General features: G+C 40.9%; 2 protein-coding genes across 2 annotated transcripts; both read left to right on the top strand.

Annotated features, from left to right (window-relative positions):
* Positions 1-4078: 4078 nt before the first annotated feature.
* Positions 4079-5285, top strand: pthlhb (parathyroid hormone-like hormone b; the record flags this gene model as incomplete). Its single annotated transcript, XM_080736353.1, has 2 exons — positions 4079-4182; positions 4871-5285. The coding sequence occupies 2 exons, from the start codon at positions 4079-4081 to the stop codon at positions 5283-5285; spliced, it is 519 nt and encodes a 172-aa protein (XP_080592479.1).
* A 1599-nt stretch (positions 5286-6884) lies between these two features.
* Positions 6885-9671, top strand: LOC308294374 (galanin receptor 2a; the record flags this gene model as incomplete). Its single annotated transcript, XM_080737106.1, has 2 exons — positions 6885-6947; positions 8751-9671. 2 exons carry the CDS (start codon positions 6885-6887, stop codon positions 9669-9671), a joined length of 984 nt encoding a protein of 327 aa, XP_080593232.1.
* Positions 9672-14311: the final 4640 nt, after the last annotated feature.

Genomic DNA, 14311 nt, shown 5'->3' with positions numbered 1-14311 from the left:
ATTTCAATGGGATGATACAAAAATGAAATGATAATTGGACCATTTGATTCCTTGACCCTGAAAATATACAGTAGGTTTAGCCATTAAAATCAATGTTCCGTCTTATTTAGAAGCCAAGATATGACAAAACATATTCCAATATGGCCGCAATAAACACCTCTGGGCAAATGGAAACATTGATTTTCTGATTCCTTAGATAATAATCTTTCCAAAAAAATTAATAGTTTTGGTAAATCTTCAAAATAATCTGACAAAATTACTTGGTGAAACTAATATTGCAAGAAAACAATCACACCAGGCCGTTTTGGAATCAGTCATGCATCTAAGGGTTATTTTGTAATTATTTGAGATGTATAACTACCACCATTGGATTCCTTGACCCTGAAAATGTAGGTTTAGCAGTTGAAATCAATGTTCCAGCTTATTTAGAGGCCGAGATATTACAAAAAGTAATTTTATGGTGGCCATTTTGTAAATTCCAATATGGCCGCCATTAACACACCTGGGCAAATGGAAACATTGATTTTCTGATTCCTTAGACAATAACCTTTCCAAAAATGTATAGTTTTACAAATCTTCACAAAAATCCAACAAAAATAGATAAGGGACCTGACTATTTGTACGCAAACTCCCTAGAGGCCAAGGAAAAACCTTTTCCCTGCATTTTTCACATCAGCCTTTTACAGCGCCACCAGGAGGCTGACTTATGTAAAACACATTTTTGGATATTACTCCTTCAGATTTTATCCAAAAATAACACAAATTAGTACACAGTATCTCCTCAGTCATGTGCTCAAGACAGATCTGTCCGATATTTCATATTCCATCCTGATTGGCTAAGATTGGCCTCCAAAACAAATCATTAATGCAGCTTGCGCTTACCGTAAAACTTTGCACGCATATTCCCACTAGGTCAAGTAACAAATGCCGACCTTTCACATTGGCCTGTTATAGCGCCACCAGCAGGTCGATTTTTGCAAAACAATTTTTTGAAAGTGTCCCTGAAGAAGACCTGGCACCATTTTCACATTGGCCTATTACAGCGCCACCAGGAGGCCAGAATAACCTTCCTTCCTGGTGGAGACCTGTGCTCGGAAGAGCACTGCTTCTAGTTTCCTAGGCTTTTAACTCTTTCATAAATTGTTTTTAACAGTATTCAAATGTCCTTTTATACTGTGTTCAATGTTGTATATAGCACTTGCCTTAATGTTGAAATGTGCTGTATGAATAAACTTGCCATGCCTTGCCTTGCCTAGAAGTGTACTATACTCATACTTTCATATTCATTCACTATACTCAGATTGAATAGAGTGAATGAATATGAAATCACAGGAGGACACAGAACAGAAGGGGAAGGAGTTGGAATTCTATCAAGATTTCAATGAGTTGCAAGTTACTTCAATAACTCATGAAACACAAGGTCCAAAATAAGCCCATATAAAAGCTACTGCTCATAAAATGTTGACAAAACATTTGTAGTGTGTGTTTTATAAAATGTCATGACAATTAGCTCATCACTAGTCTTGCGTGGCCAGACTGTTAAATCCCACGATTTGCAAATGCTCCCGTCATACAGTCTGGGGCAACGTAAGTCTTATGATGAGTATGGGATAAAGCAGATGTGACGCACCCGCTCCCTTGGTGCAGTACCAATGACAAGTCCTACTGTAAGCGTTATGTCTTCTTTCAATATTTTTGGGGCGTTATTTGGTCTTTCTCTGGTGTTGTTGGTGTAACTTCCATAATGTTTTGAAATGTTTTCTTAAACGAAACACGCATAACAAGAATATGCCGCTCAAATGACTACCGGTATGTCTGTGCTATATGCTTCTGTTATGTTTCCAATGGGACTACAGTTCTGTGCAGCAGTGACTACTTCCGATACTCACTGTTCGGGAGCTGTAGTTCCAGACTCCCATTCAGACATGCTGCCATTCAGACATCCCCCCATTCAGACACTAACCCTATACCTAACCCTAACCCTAACCTGTATGATAATGTCGCCATTCAGACAATTAGAAGTCAATGTCTGATTGGCAGCATGTCGGAATGGAGAGCGGCCCCCCTATATAGCATTCGGAGATTGTGGAATAGCTCATCACTGTATCAAAGAGAACATCCAATAAATGGTATCTTTGTAAGGTCCAACTGTCAAATGTATCATAAATGTAGGCAAAACAGTTAGATGTTAAAAAGGATGAAACATGTTATTTCTCAATACATTTGACTCAAGTAGCTATAAATATTGTACACCGATTACGCAAAAAGGATATGTATAATATCATGGCTTGGACACAACACATAAGCTTTAGTGCTGTAGCTATGCTGTGATTTGTGTTTAATTACAGTGTAGCCCTAAATACATCTTCAAATGACTAATTACGATGGATAAAATAGGTTGTCTTGTCTTGTTTAGCGATTCAATTTACTACTAATTGCAACCAACACATGGTCAAATTTGTATTTATTTATCCAAGGATCATATACTAGCTTGGGGTTGATGCATAACTACCACAGTTATTAGCGGAGTATAGGAGATACCTCAAAGCCCACTGTAACCATTCCGTGGTGAGCTGGTTTGCTGAGGCAGAGTGGAATTGGATTGAATGGTCTGCAGTGAGAGCCTGTGGGTTGGTTTTTTCTGAGGTTATGGTCATTTTCCCCTGGGAAAGTGGTGAGGCCCAGCTGTTTACCTTGGAGAACCCCTATCCGCCCCTTATGTAGCCTGGGCTTGGTACCCTGTCATTGCATCCACTGGTGCACACACCTGTCTGCAGGGTTAGATTTCTGAGGGGAGGGGGTCTTCTACTTTTGATATCCCCCCTGGTCATTCATTTTATGGCCAGTTTTATCCATGCTATTGGTCAGACTGAACTAAATACATACATTATCTTTTGGGAAATGTCTGTCTCGTTTGATAATATCACATTTCAACCAAATTCCAAATTTTCTAAATGCTTCAATGTTTTCAATGTTTTTTTTTCCCTCTATTAATTTTTTTGCTCTATTAATATAATAAGTATTGAACTCTGCCTGTCTGTTCTGACTTCTGACCACTCGATAATGCAGTAAAGAATAGCTATTATACTTGTAATGTATAATAGATTATGCTTGCAAAGTTATGCTGGCACTTAAAAAGTACATTTCTTTAATAAACTGCACGTTCTTGTCACTGCAGGTGTGTGTTAGGGTTTGGGGTGGGGGGGGGGGTGTCAGGATCAGACTTAATGGGCAGGGGCTTAGCGAGTGCCTGCATCTTCACCCAAAGAGGAGTTCCACTTTCTCTCTCTCTGCCTCACTCAGACAAACACAGATTTGTCTCACAGTGCAAGACTGCTAGGCAAGTTAGACACATAAACTCCCATGCAAGAGCTGCAAGACATGATGCTTCAGTATCGTTCTTCTTGAGATTATCCCAGGGGCCAATTGGTGTGGCAGCACTGTAGCTGATGGGCTGTTGCTGCTCATTCTATCTTTATCTCCTCAACTCCCTTTTCATTGGGACGTTGGGGAGAAATAAATAGCTCACACTGTTGGGAGGCAACTGAATGGAACAGACTCACCGGGGGTTTCCCCTGACTGCTATCACACCAATGGATTTGGATAGTTTTTAAATTAGCCAAATTGTTGTCGCCTGTGTACATTTTTTCGTACATTTTTTTAATGTATTAAATTTGCAAAGGGATCTACTCGTAGGGATTTGTGGACTGAACAGTTTGTGGATTCTCATTTTAAGGAGTCGACACATGTAAGTTAACTATTTCGAATTTTCTTTTGTGGGACTGCATGCATAATGCGAGTGTCTTTAAATTCCACTTTAATTTTCATTCATGATCTTACCAACACAGTGGGAGAACTGAGATTTGTTTTTAGGAATAGCCTAACAGTGTGATTTACTGGCTGACAACATTAGGCTGCAAGTAATTTAAATCCAGTAAAGTTGCATATATTGGCAGGAAATTGTTTCCTTCTAAAGCAAAGTCCCTGATTCATGAATGGATAGCAGTATAACATTCTTGTCACTGAAATGGATGTTAGAAGTCTGCTTCTTGTATTTTTGCAGATCTTTGGCTCCAGCATGTGTTCTATAGGCATGCTCCATCAGTGGAGCCTGGCAGTGTTCTTGCTGTGCTCTCCTGTGTCTTTGTATGGGAGGCCAGTTGATGCACTGAGTAACAGAATGTGAGTGCCTTTCATTTTCATTTAAACTCTCTGAACTTCTGTTATTCTCTTTCATACATAGTAACATCCATTCGGTTTCCATTTGTACACCCTCTCAGGTAAATTAACCTTAAGGATTACTGTGTGATTACTGTAAAGTATTTTTTTGATTTTTAGGTTGTATAACATTGCAGATGCAACTACAACTTTTAAATTAAAAAATATAAATATAGATAACAGCATTAACATGAACAAGCCTGGTTTTATAGCACATATAAAATTGAGGGACACAAATTAGTGCGTGTTGCGTTGCAGAGTCATGAGTCTAAGCTACTAATAGCTCTCACAAATGTTGTTTATGCTGCCATCTACTGTACTGAGGTCTCCTGGAACCTGACCTTGAATTTCTCTAGCCAACACCTCTAAAATAGTTTGAGACAGAACTTTTCACTGCGGCTGGCGTCATGTGAAATATCACAATAAAGGCCCAAGAAAAATGACCTGAACAGAAACATAGATCACAACGATATATGATCCACCTGTATTTAACTGGGTTGTTAACTAGATTAAGAATATCCTTTTCCAGGGATATTGTGTCCAAGGGGTCTTGTTACCAAATGAGGCCTTTGTAGAGTGTTGAGAGCTTTTCATCTTCCGCAGGACAGGCAACATAATAATGACCCATGACTTTTCTGCTCCACCCTTGCAGGAAAAGGTCAGTGAGCCATGCCCAGTTGATGCATGATAAGGGGCGCTCCCTGCAGGAGTTCAAGCGTCACATGTGGCTGCAGAAACTATTGGAAGAGGTGCACACGGCTGACGAGCGAGCCCCGCCCCTTCAGACCAGAGCTAATGGCCATAACTTGAGCGGGGGCGCCCTGCGGCAGAAACCCCCGGGTGGCACCAAAAACCTCCCCCTCAGGTTCAGGCTGGACAGGGAAGGGGGGGCAAACCTGCCCCAGGAGACCAACAAGGCACTGGCCTATAAGGACCAGCCACTGAAAGTGGCCACCAAGAGGAAAAAAAAGGTGAGGTTAGGCCGGCGGAGGGAGACCGAAAAGAAGCGGAGGAGGGCACGGTCTGTCACAACAAAGGAGTCACAAAGGACGCAATACCCTGGTTGACAGGTTGTGAATGGCTGTTGGGGTGGTGCCCTGCAGAGACACTGACTGCTAGGTCTAAGAGACTCAATCCATGGCTTGATCAGTCAATTCATATTATGGCCATGGGGCTTTGCTTGTATGATTACTGTATAATCTGCCATGTTGATAACGTTGTGCTTTAATACAATTTCATACATCCTGGTGTCTTATGAAGTATCCGACTAAGTTGGTTTTAAAATCGATATTTATTTGGGCAAACAATAAGCCTTTGTAATCTTGATTTACTTCAAAACAATACCACGTTGGTTTGAATCTCTTACCAAGTGTGTGCATGCATAGGGCACAGACAGAAAGTATTTATTATCTGTACATAGTGTAATTTCACAAGATTCACAAGAAGTAGTATGCTACTTAGAGGGCTCCTCTTGTATTGACTGTGGATATACAATTGTTCTGAACTGTTCACTGAATACATCTACAGGACAGTTCTGCCATAATTTATTTCATTTTATAGTGTGTATTTATTTTTGTGTCTGAATGTATCATGGTGCTGCTGACTAAATTCCATAATGCACTTTAGTTATATCCTGTACATGTTCTCTTGTGGTTGATCTTCAATTAAATGCTGATGATACTTTCTTTTCCCACATTTTATAATTTTTTTCTTTTATAACTTATTGTGTGTTCCATCAAACCCACTCTACTTTCACATTATGGTTTTCATAGAATTGAGCCCTAGTTGGGAACTTTTCGTCTCATTTAATGTTCATCACTTGCACTGAGGGCATAATGTACATGTTTCCAAATAATCCAAAATTAAAACTGTAGCCATTAGAACAAACTTGATTTGTGGTGTCTTTGTTTACAAGCCATACATTATGTAACAATCCAAACTATGTAGCAATCCAAACTATGTAGCAATCCAAACTATGTAGCAATGTAGCGTACAGGCATAGCAGTCTAAATATGTCTTCTGTCTCTGTATCAGCACTCTGTGTAAACTGGTGTAACATCATACAAAAACATGACAAATATTTGACCGAGATCAGTACATATTAATATGTAATGACATATTAACTTATTTACTAGACCCTTGTCTATCAATGTGCAAAACATGGTAAACATACAGTACATGTTGTACTGCTATGAAAGCTGGATTTCCCTCATGGGTTCTCAATAAAGGTCTACCTACAGTATATCATAAAAATATCCTCAGACTAATTAACCACTTAAACCCTATATACTTTGTTGGCCTTGGTCCCCCAGTGAGGGGTCTGTACTTGGGCCCATGCTTTTTTTCCTCCTACAAAAAAATATCCCCACAAAAATAGCCGATGTACAAGCTCAAGCTTATAGATAGCAGATCTACAGAATGTTTGAACTTTAAAAAGGAATTGGTTGTTGTTGATGTTGCACTTGAGATCGTGGTGTTTTTCACAGCAGCTGACTGAACCGTATGGACATGGTAATGGAAGGAGGAAGGAGAAAGCAAATGCATCAGTGGCAGCTATATCCTGTACTAAGAGCGGTAGTGTAGGCCATTAGTCGGCATGATGTCATAAACACTGTGTAACAGCCTGATAAAGGCCTACCGCTCACACCAAAGAAATCAATCTAACAATGGGAGAGACATTAATATCTCACAGAGAAGGGGACAAAGTGGAGAATGCAATCAATGGAATGGTATTTTTATAGGTGGTTAAAGATGCTGATTGTTCATACAGTACAGTCAGGTACATCTATATACATGCCATCTCTGCAGAAAAGGACACTTTTCAGTCAGATTTCAGTATGAGGATTTACGGTAACAGGTCAGTGAGATGTTTCGCATCTCAACATACAGTAGTTGCAGACTGCAGTCCAACTCCATGAGGTAGGTGTGACACAAAGCAGGAATAAACAAAGCACAATGTGTAGAATAATACAAACACAAAGATTCCAAAAGCACAAATTCAGCATATATCAGATCACAAGTTAAACACAATATAGACGCAATTACCAACATTTTTATGAAGGGGGCGTCACAAATTATGGGTTTTACACATCTCAGCCACTGGACAGAGGTGCTATACTATCTCTTTAAACCTAGCCAACCAGAATAAATCTGACCCAGGTGATGTTTGCCATGGCTTTCTCCCCTCCACATTTAGCAATCACAGTGCTAATGAATCCTGAGAGAGCTAAGACCTCAAACAAGACAATTCTCTGGACTGGTTTGTAGGATGAAATTGCACAGATTGCATACCATTCAAAGAGAATGAACGAGCGTGAAGGTACTTCAGTGAAGAAAGACCATGGTGAGTGAGAATGTTCAAATTAAGGAAGTGCCTTCTAAAGACCACCATTAAATCTGACTGGAGAATGATATGCGGTTTGAAATACATTTCTGGCAAAGATGGAATTTGTTTTATCTGGATGTGACTTTTAGATTGCTGAAGCCTTTCAGGTTTTGAACAGATATGCAGTTTGTTAATATAATATAACTAAGGCTTTGAACAGATTGCTAATACAATATAATTTCCGTTATTTTAAATTAGACTTTAAAAGTAAAAGTCTAAAAGCAGGTGCAATAAGTGAAACAGTGATCATCAACAACAAAAGATAACGCGCACACTGCCACTGCTGCTTTATTAAAACACACAAGCTTCCTCAGGCCTCATGCCTATAAGGAAGGTTGTGTGCGACCGAAACGTTGCTTTAATAAATTATCCTACGTTGAACTTGTAAGTGGCAGTGTGCAGGTTATCTTTTATTGTTGATGTATTGGAAAATGCCACTGAAAACATGTATTTTGTATGTACGTCAGGGGTCTTCAACAGGGGGTCCCCTGAGTTAGTACAGGGGGTCCTCCAAATCTTTGAGTGATAGAAACTTTCTCCTTTTTTATATTAACCACTTGAACCCTAGCGTACAACACCCTTCTATCTGCTGAACATAATATAATGCTGCTGTAATAACACTGAAATTGTATCATTATACAGTCAAAAACAAAAAGTTATATTGAGGCACTGTTGTAGACATAGTGGTTTTCTGATCTAAGTCTTCTTTCTATGCCCCAAGTACCTTAATGCTCCGTTTCTTTATCGTCCATATTCTGAGAACTTTAGCCAAAAATAGCCGCTCTACAAGCTCACAACGCCTCGCAGCGGTTGTGAGCTTGTAGATCGGCTATCTTTGGCAAAGAGCTTTGGTGTAGAGGGGGAAAAGAGCAGACTAAATACAGAGTGAAAGATCAAGTTTATTAAGTATTGACAGTTCAAGTGGTTAAATATCTGAAAACACAAATTGACATGAATCCAAAATATACTGACAATTGTGCTGTCAAACAGTGAAACTATATGGAATCTATGAACAGGTTGTGGGGGTCCCTGTTTCATCTCTCTCTCAACTAAGAGGTCCTTGGCCTGAAAATGTTGAAGACCCCTGATGTACGTATTTGTATGTACAAGTATTTCACATGTGGTGTTTGGGGGGGGTGTCACACAGGCTGTTCCCAACACATACGGGCTGATCTTCGCTTGCACCTGCGGGGTGATCCTGGGCATTGGGTTCTGTGCAAACATACTGGTCTTCTCGCTGTTCGCCAAGTACAACACCCTTCGCAAGAACCGCCTGGACGTCCTGCTGCTAAGCATGGCCCTGGCCGACTTCCTCACCCTCCTCCTCATCCCGTTCACCCTGCACTCCGCCATCAGTCACTCCTGGCCCCTGGGGGACACCTCCTGCAAGATCTACCAGTTCCTCCTGGCCTTCAGCTTGGCGGCCAGCACCTACTCCCTGTGCGCTGTCTCTATGACACGTGCCATGATAATCACCAACCCGTACCAACCGCCCACCATGGACCTGGTTATTCTCATGTTTGTCCTGGTTTGGGCACTCAGCTTTTTCATCAGCCTTCCGCTGCGCATCTTTGCCACTAAGGAGAGCCTGGGCCCGAGCGTGGCCGGCTTCACCTTCTGCCTCCCGACCATTCACGAACATCACTACCAGGTGGTCTTAAGCCAGTTCATACTGTACTACTTTGTCCCGATGCTGGTGATCGCCGTCAACTACATCCGCCTGGCGCTCTTCCTCCACAAGAGCCCCGTAATGTCGGTGGCCAGTGCCAGGAATACGCGCCGCGCCTCCGTCATGGTGTTCCTGGCCGCGGCCACCTTCTCCGTCTGCTGGCTGCCAGGCTACCTGCTGGAGCTGTGCGTGTACCTGGGGCTGTACCGCCACGGTCAGGCATGGGAGATGTTCTACTTCGTCTGTACTGTGCTCCAGTACCTCCACCCCTGTGTCAACCCAGTGCTCTATGTGCTGCTGTCCAAGCGCTATCGCCACAGGAGGGCAGCGTGGCTCTTCAACTGGAACAGGAACAGGGTGCACCCCCAGGTCATAAGTGTCACATCAGACAGCTACTAGAGTCACTATAGCACCAGTGTTTAGAGCAGGGGTCTTCAACGTTTTCAGGCCAAGGCAAGGACCCCTTACTTGAGTGAGAGATGAAGCAGGGACCCCCCACATTCCCACAACCTTTTCATAGATTCCATATAGTTTCATCGTTTGACAGCACACTCATCGGTGTATTTCGCATTCAAGTACATTTTTGTTTTCAGATATTTAACCACTTGAACAGTCAATACTTAATAAACTTGACATTTCACTCTGTACTTAGTCTGCTCTTTTGCCCCTCTACACCAAACTTCTTGCCGAAAATAGGCCGATCTACAAGCTCACACCGCCTCGCGCTTGTAGATCTGCTATTTTTGGCTGATGTTCTCAGAATATGGATGCTAGAGTTCAAGTGGTAAATATAAAAAATTAGAAAAAAGATTTCTATCACACAAAGATTTGGAGGACCCCCTGAAGTAACTCTGAGGACCCCCCTGTTGAAGACCCTTGGTTTAGAGTTTTAACCAATGATGCTGACCGGTGTCCCCTTGAGGTCTATACTTCAATACTATAATAATACTATAATTTATACTATAATACACCAAGTTGCTTCGCCAAATATAGCAGATCTACAAGCTCACAACAACACGTCATGACGCGTGGTGAGCTTGTAGATCGGTTATTTTGGACGAATGTCCGCCTATCATAAACACTAGGGTGCTTATACTTGGTGTTTTGTTTTTGATTTGTTCGACTGTTTGTGCACATTTGTTTTAAGGTTTAAAATACTGTGTACCATGTGAATAATATAGAGCTTATACTATACCACATTGTACATAATATAACACTGAAAATCTATCTGCTGAGCATAATATAATGCTGCTGTAATAACACTGAAATTGTATCATTATACAGTCAAAAACTAAAAGTTATATTGAGGCACTATTGTAGACATAGTGGTTTTCTGGTCTAAGTCTTCTTTCTATTATGCCCCAAGTACCTTAATGCTCTGTTTCTTTTCAGCGCTCCATCTTTCCTTTTTTTCTTCTTTTGTTTCATTCCTTCTTCACTGGAATTGCTTGATGGAAAAAAAAGGACAAAATTGCTCATAATTACTTGCTATTGTTTGATACTCATGGTTAAGAACTGTACTATAATGTTACTACAATTACTATAATACACAACAATACCGGTAATTAAAATATGTACAAAATAACTTATATTTTGTAAAATGTTTTCTATCATTATTAACCAATGAATAACTTTTTTATTCATGGGTTGCATTTGTAGTCCTACACCAGCCATGTTGAGGACCAACACAGGTGTTCTGATTGGCGAAGAACATTAGTTCTGTGCCAATCAGACAAATTGAAAAACCTGTGTTGGTCCTCAACATGGCCGTTTGGGACTACAAATGCAACCTATGAATACATATATTTGCCTATAATGACCTTGCCCAAAATACAGACTCCAGGTTGAAAGTGGTTAAGGACCATGCATTATCATATTACACATACAAGCAGCTCACCTTGGAACATCTACCGGTACATCGTCTCCAGTCACCAAACTGGTGAATAAGGGACATGAGGGGAGAAAAACCCAGTCCCTCCCGGCTGAGCTGGTACTGATGGGTACAGCAAACTCCCTCACAGGCTCTAAAACCTCCAATCTTTGAATAGAGCACAATAAAGGGACGTGCAGAGAATGTTAGAGAGGCAGGGGCTGACATTTCTAAAAGGGCCTTTCGGTGAAAATATCGGAAATAGCAGACCTCCAAGTTGTGAGCTTGGAGGTCAGCTATTTTCGGTGCTTGATACCACACTGAACTAAAGTCAATACTGGAGATGTGGTGTACGGTATGGATTTCTACATAGAGAGGGCAGAGAGGGAGAGTTTGGACAAGGCAATTCTCTTGAATGCCACCTTCAGGTATGGCATGATGGAAAGAGGGCATCTGCATTTCTTTCACCATAGTAAAAACTACATTCATGGTCTGGAGAGGGCACTTTTTACAGATGGATAAAAGGGCAGGGGCTCAAGCCCCCTTTGATGTCTATGTGTGCACGTGCCTGGCACAATGCATCTTTACAACCAAGTGAACCAAACACACAACTACTACAACCTAGTAGTAGTAGTATGTTCCACCCATTCATTCACTGTGAGCCTTTTATCTTGTGACGATACATGGACTGTGTATAGTGTACTCTTAAGAGTACTGTCTGTGCCAGAAGGGCCTCATGTTTGTACACAGTAAAACCCTCTGAGGGCTCTATTTTGATTGTCTTAAGTACCAGCTCTTATGCCTTAACTTGAAGGCCTGTCCATACTCTCTCTGACCACCAAACTTTTCTTCTGAGAGTTCCGACTTTCCGACATGCAGCTTTCCGAACTCTAATTTGGGGTAATGCTTTTCAGAAGATGCGAGTGACGTAATTTTGTAGTTGAACCGAACTGAACCGAATTCTGACGAAAGGTTTGGTGGTCGGAGAGAGTATGGACAGGCCTTCAAGTTAAGGCATAAGAGCTGGTACTTAAGACAATCGAAATAGAGCCCAGACTGTGTTCATTTAACTCTTAAGATGTTGAAATGGATCCTTATGGGTCTGAGGGTTTTACTGAGGATTTGATAGTGTATATTGCGCTGTTAGTCCTTGGAAAAGAGAGCTACTTTAATCAGCTAGTTGAACTGTTGGCAAGGTGCAGTGACACTGGTGCAAGCATCTCAGGGAGATTGGAAAAAGACAACAATCTTTGCCAAATTGTCAAGTCATCTAAAACTAAACTGTTTGAAACGATAAGTGATAGAACTTCAGCAGAGTTTAAGTTATGTATGTTGGGTCATTGTTTTTTCTCTTTGCATTATACAGTCTGTTAGCTCCTGTCATCCATTTACCATGTGGTTCAGTGTAGACTGTGAATCTTACACAGTAAATAACATGTATTATTTATCTAAATACAATCCAATTCACCTTGTCACATTGCCACAGGCACTTGATACAGTAGATGCCCCTTAATTTACATGGGATGTAACCTTTAAGTGGAGTAAGTAGCAAGTCTATCTGGAGCTCATCTGATGAAATAAAAGACTGGCTCTAGAACACTAAGAACTGTATTTGAGTTCTGTTCCAGGAAAAACCTGATATTCATGTCGTTGACCCTGACCATTGCTTGACAGGTGGTTTCCTTGATAGACAGACATTAGTGGCAAAAACAACAAAACACACCACAAATGCCTGTGTGATATTCCCGCTATTCACTGTGAGCATGAATAGCTCTTCTGAAAAACAGAGGTTACGAGTAAGACTTGAAAATGGTTCATTTATATAGTGCCACTGCCTTACTCCAAAGAGCTTTAGATGGAGGAGGCAACCATGCAAGGGGATTGAAAAGGGAAGGATCTGATTGGTGGCCGCGCTACCTCCTGAGCCAATGGTGACTTCAGGTTTGAAGTCTAGAGCTCTGGTTCCCAAACACTGAGTCGGGACCTATTTGTGGGTCACAGACCAATTTTTATGGGTCACGACTTGAGTAAAAATCACATTTTCTTTTCCTACATTTAAAAAATATATACTGTACGTATTTCAAAAGATTTATTATTTTTTTTAATTAAAAAAGTTTTTAAAACATACAATCAAACAAATCTAAGAAATTCCATAAATAAATAATAATAATTAAAAAGTAGTGAAAATAGCTGATCTACAAGCCCGCAACACGGCGCGAAGCGATGTGTTGTGCACGTGTAGATCTGTTATTTTCACTAGTTTGGGTCCTGGGCAAACGTCTAATCTCTCTTTTGGGTCTCGACCTGAAAAGTTTGGGAACCAATGGTCTAGAGAATTATTCTACTGAAGGGTGTTCACCCTAACCGCTTAGGCACTATACATATATTTCATCGTACGACAAATAGGGAGAATAGACAATCTACAGGCTCACAACACATTGCATCATTGTGAGCTTGTAGAACTGCTATTTTTGCAATTTTTGAAACTGTTGATATTGTTTCCATGATTTGTCTAAAATGCCCAAAGTAGGGACACCAGGTTGAAAGTGGTTCAAATCAGCAGCAACCAAGTACCGGTATATCCTAGCCGGGGACCCAGTCACCAAAATGGGAGACCTGTGATTTTCTGCCGTACTTTTTATTTCTGTTTTATCTATTAGTATGGTCATTAAGGTCTACAGAATGAGAGGCCTGCTCTGCCGGAAACATCGCGAAAAAAAGTTATGGCCATTTGTATATTCACTGTCCCATTGATGAGTCATCACTTTTTTCCCCACTTTTCACAGTTTTGGGCTGCCGAAAGTTAACCCAAGGAATGTTTTTCATGCAAAACAAATGCTTGCAATGGATTCAGAATCATGAAGAACCCCTAGTTTGACCCCTCACATGCTAATTAAAGCAGATTTATTTTTAATTGTTTTGATATTTCTAGTGGAGTCAATGGGACAGTGAATATACAAATGGCCATAACTTTTTTTCGTGATGTTTCTGGCAGAGCAGGCCTCTCATTCTGTGGACCTTAATGACCAAACTAATAGATAAAACAGAAATAAAAAGTACGGCAGAAAATCACAGGTCCTACCCTATTCCTTGAGCTTTTGGGCTTGTGGGTCCCCTGCTATCCCAATTTTTACCTTGTCGTATGCATAAGTGTCCAACTGTCCATGTC

This window comes from Nannobrachium achirus (assembly GCF_963921795.1).
Source record: "Nannobrachium achirus genome assembly, chromosome: 11".
Classification (NCBI taxonomy): Eukaryota; Metazoa; Chordata; class Actinopteri; order Myctophiformes; family Myctophidae; genus Nannobrachium; species Nannobrachium achirus.
This window is presented reverse-complemented; position numbering and strand designations above follow the sequence as displayed.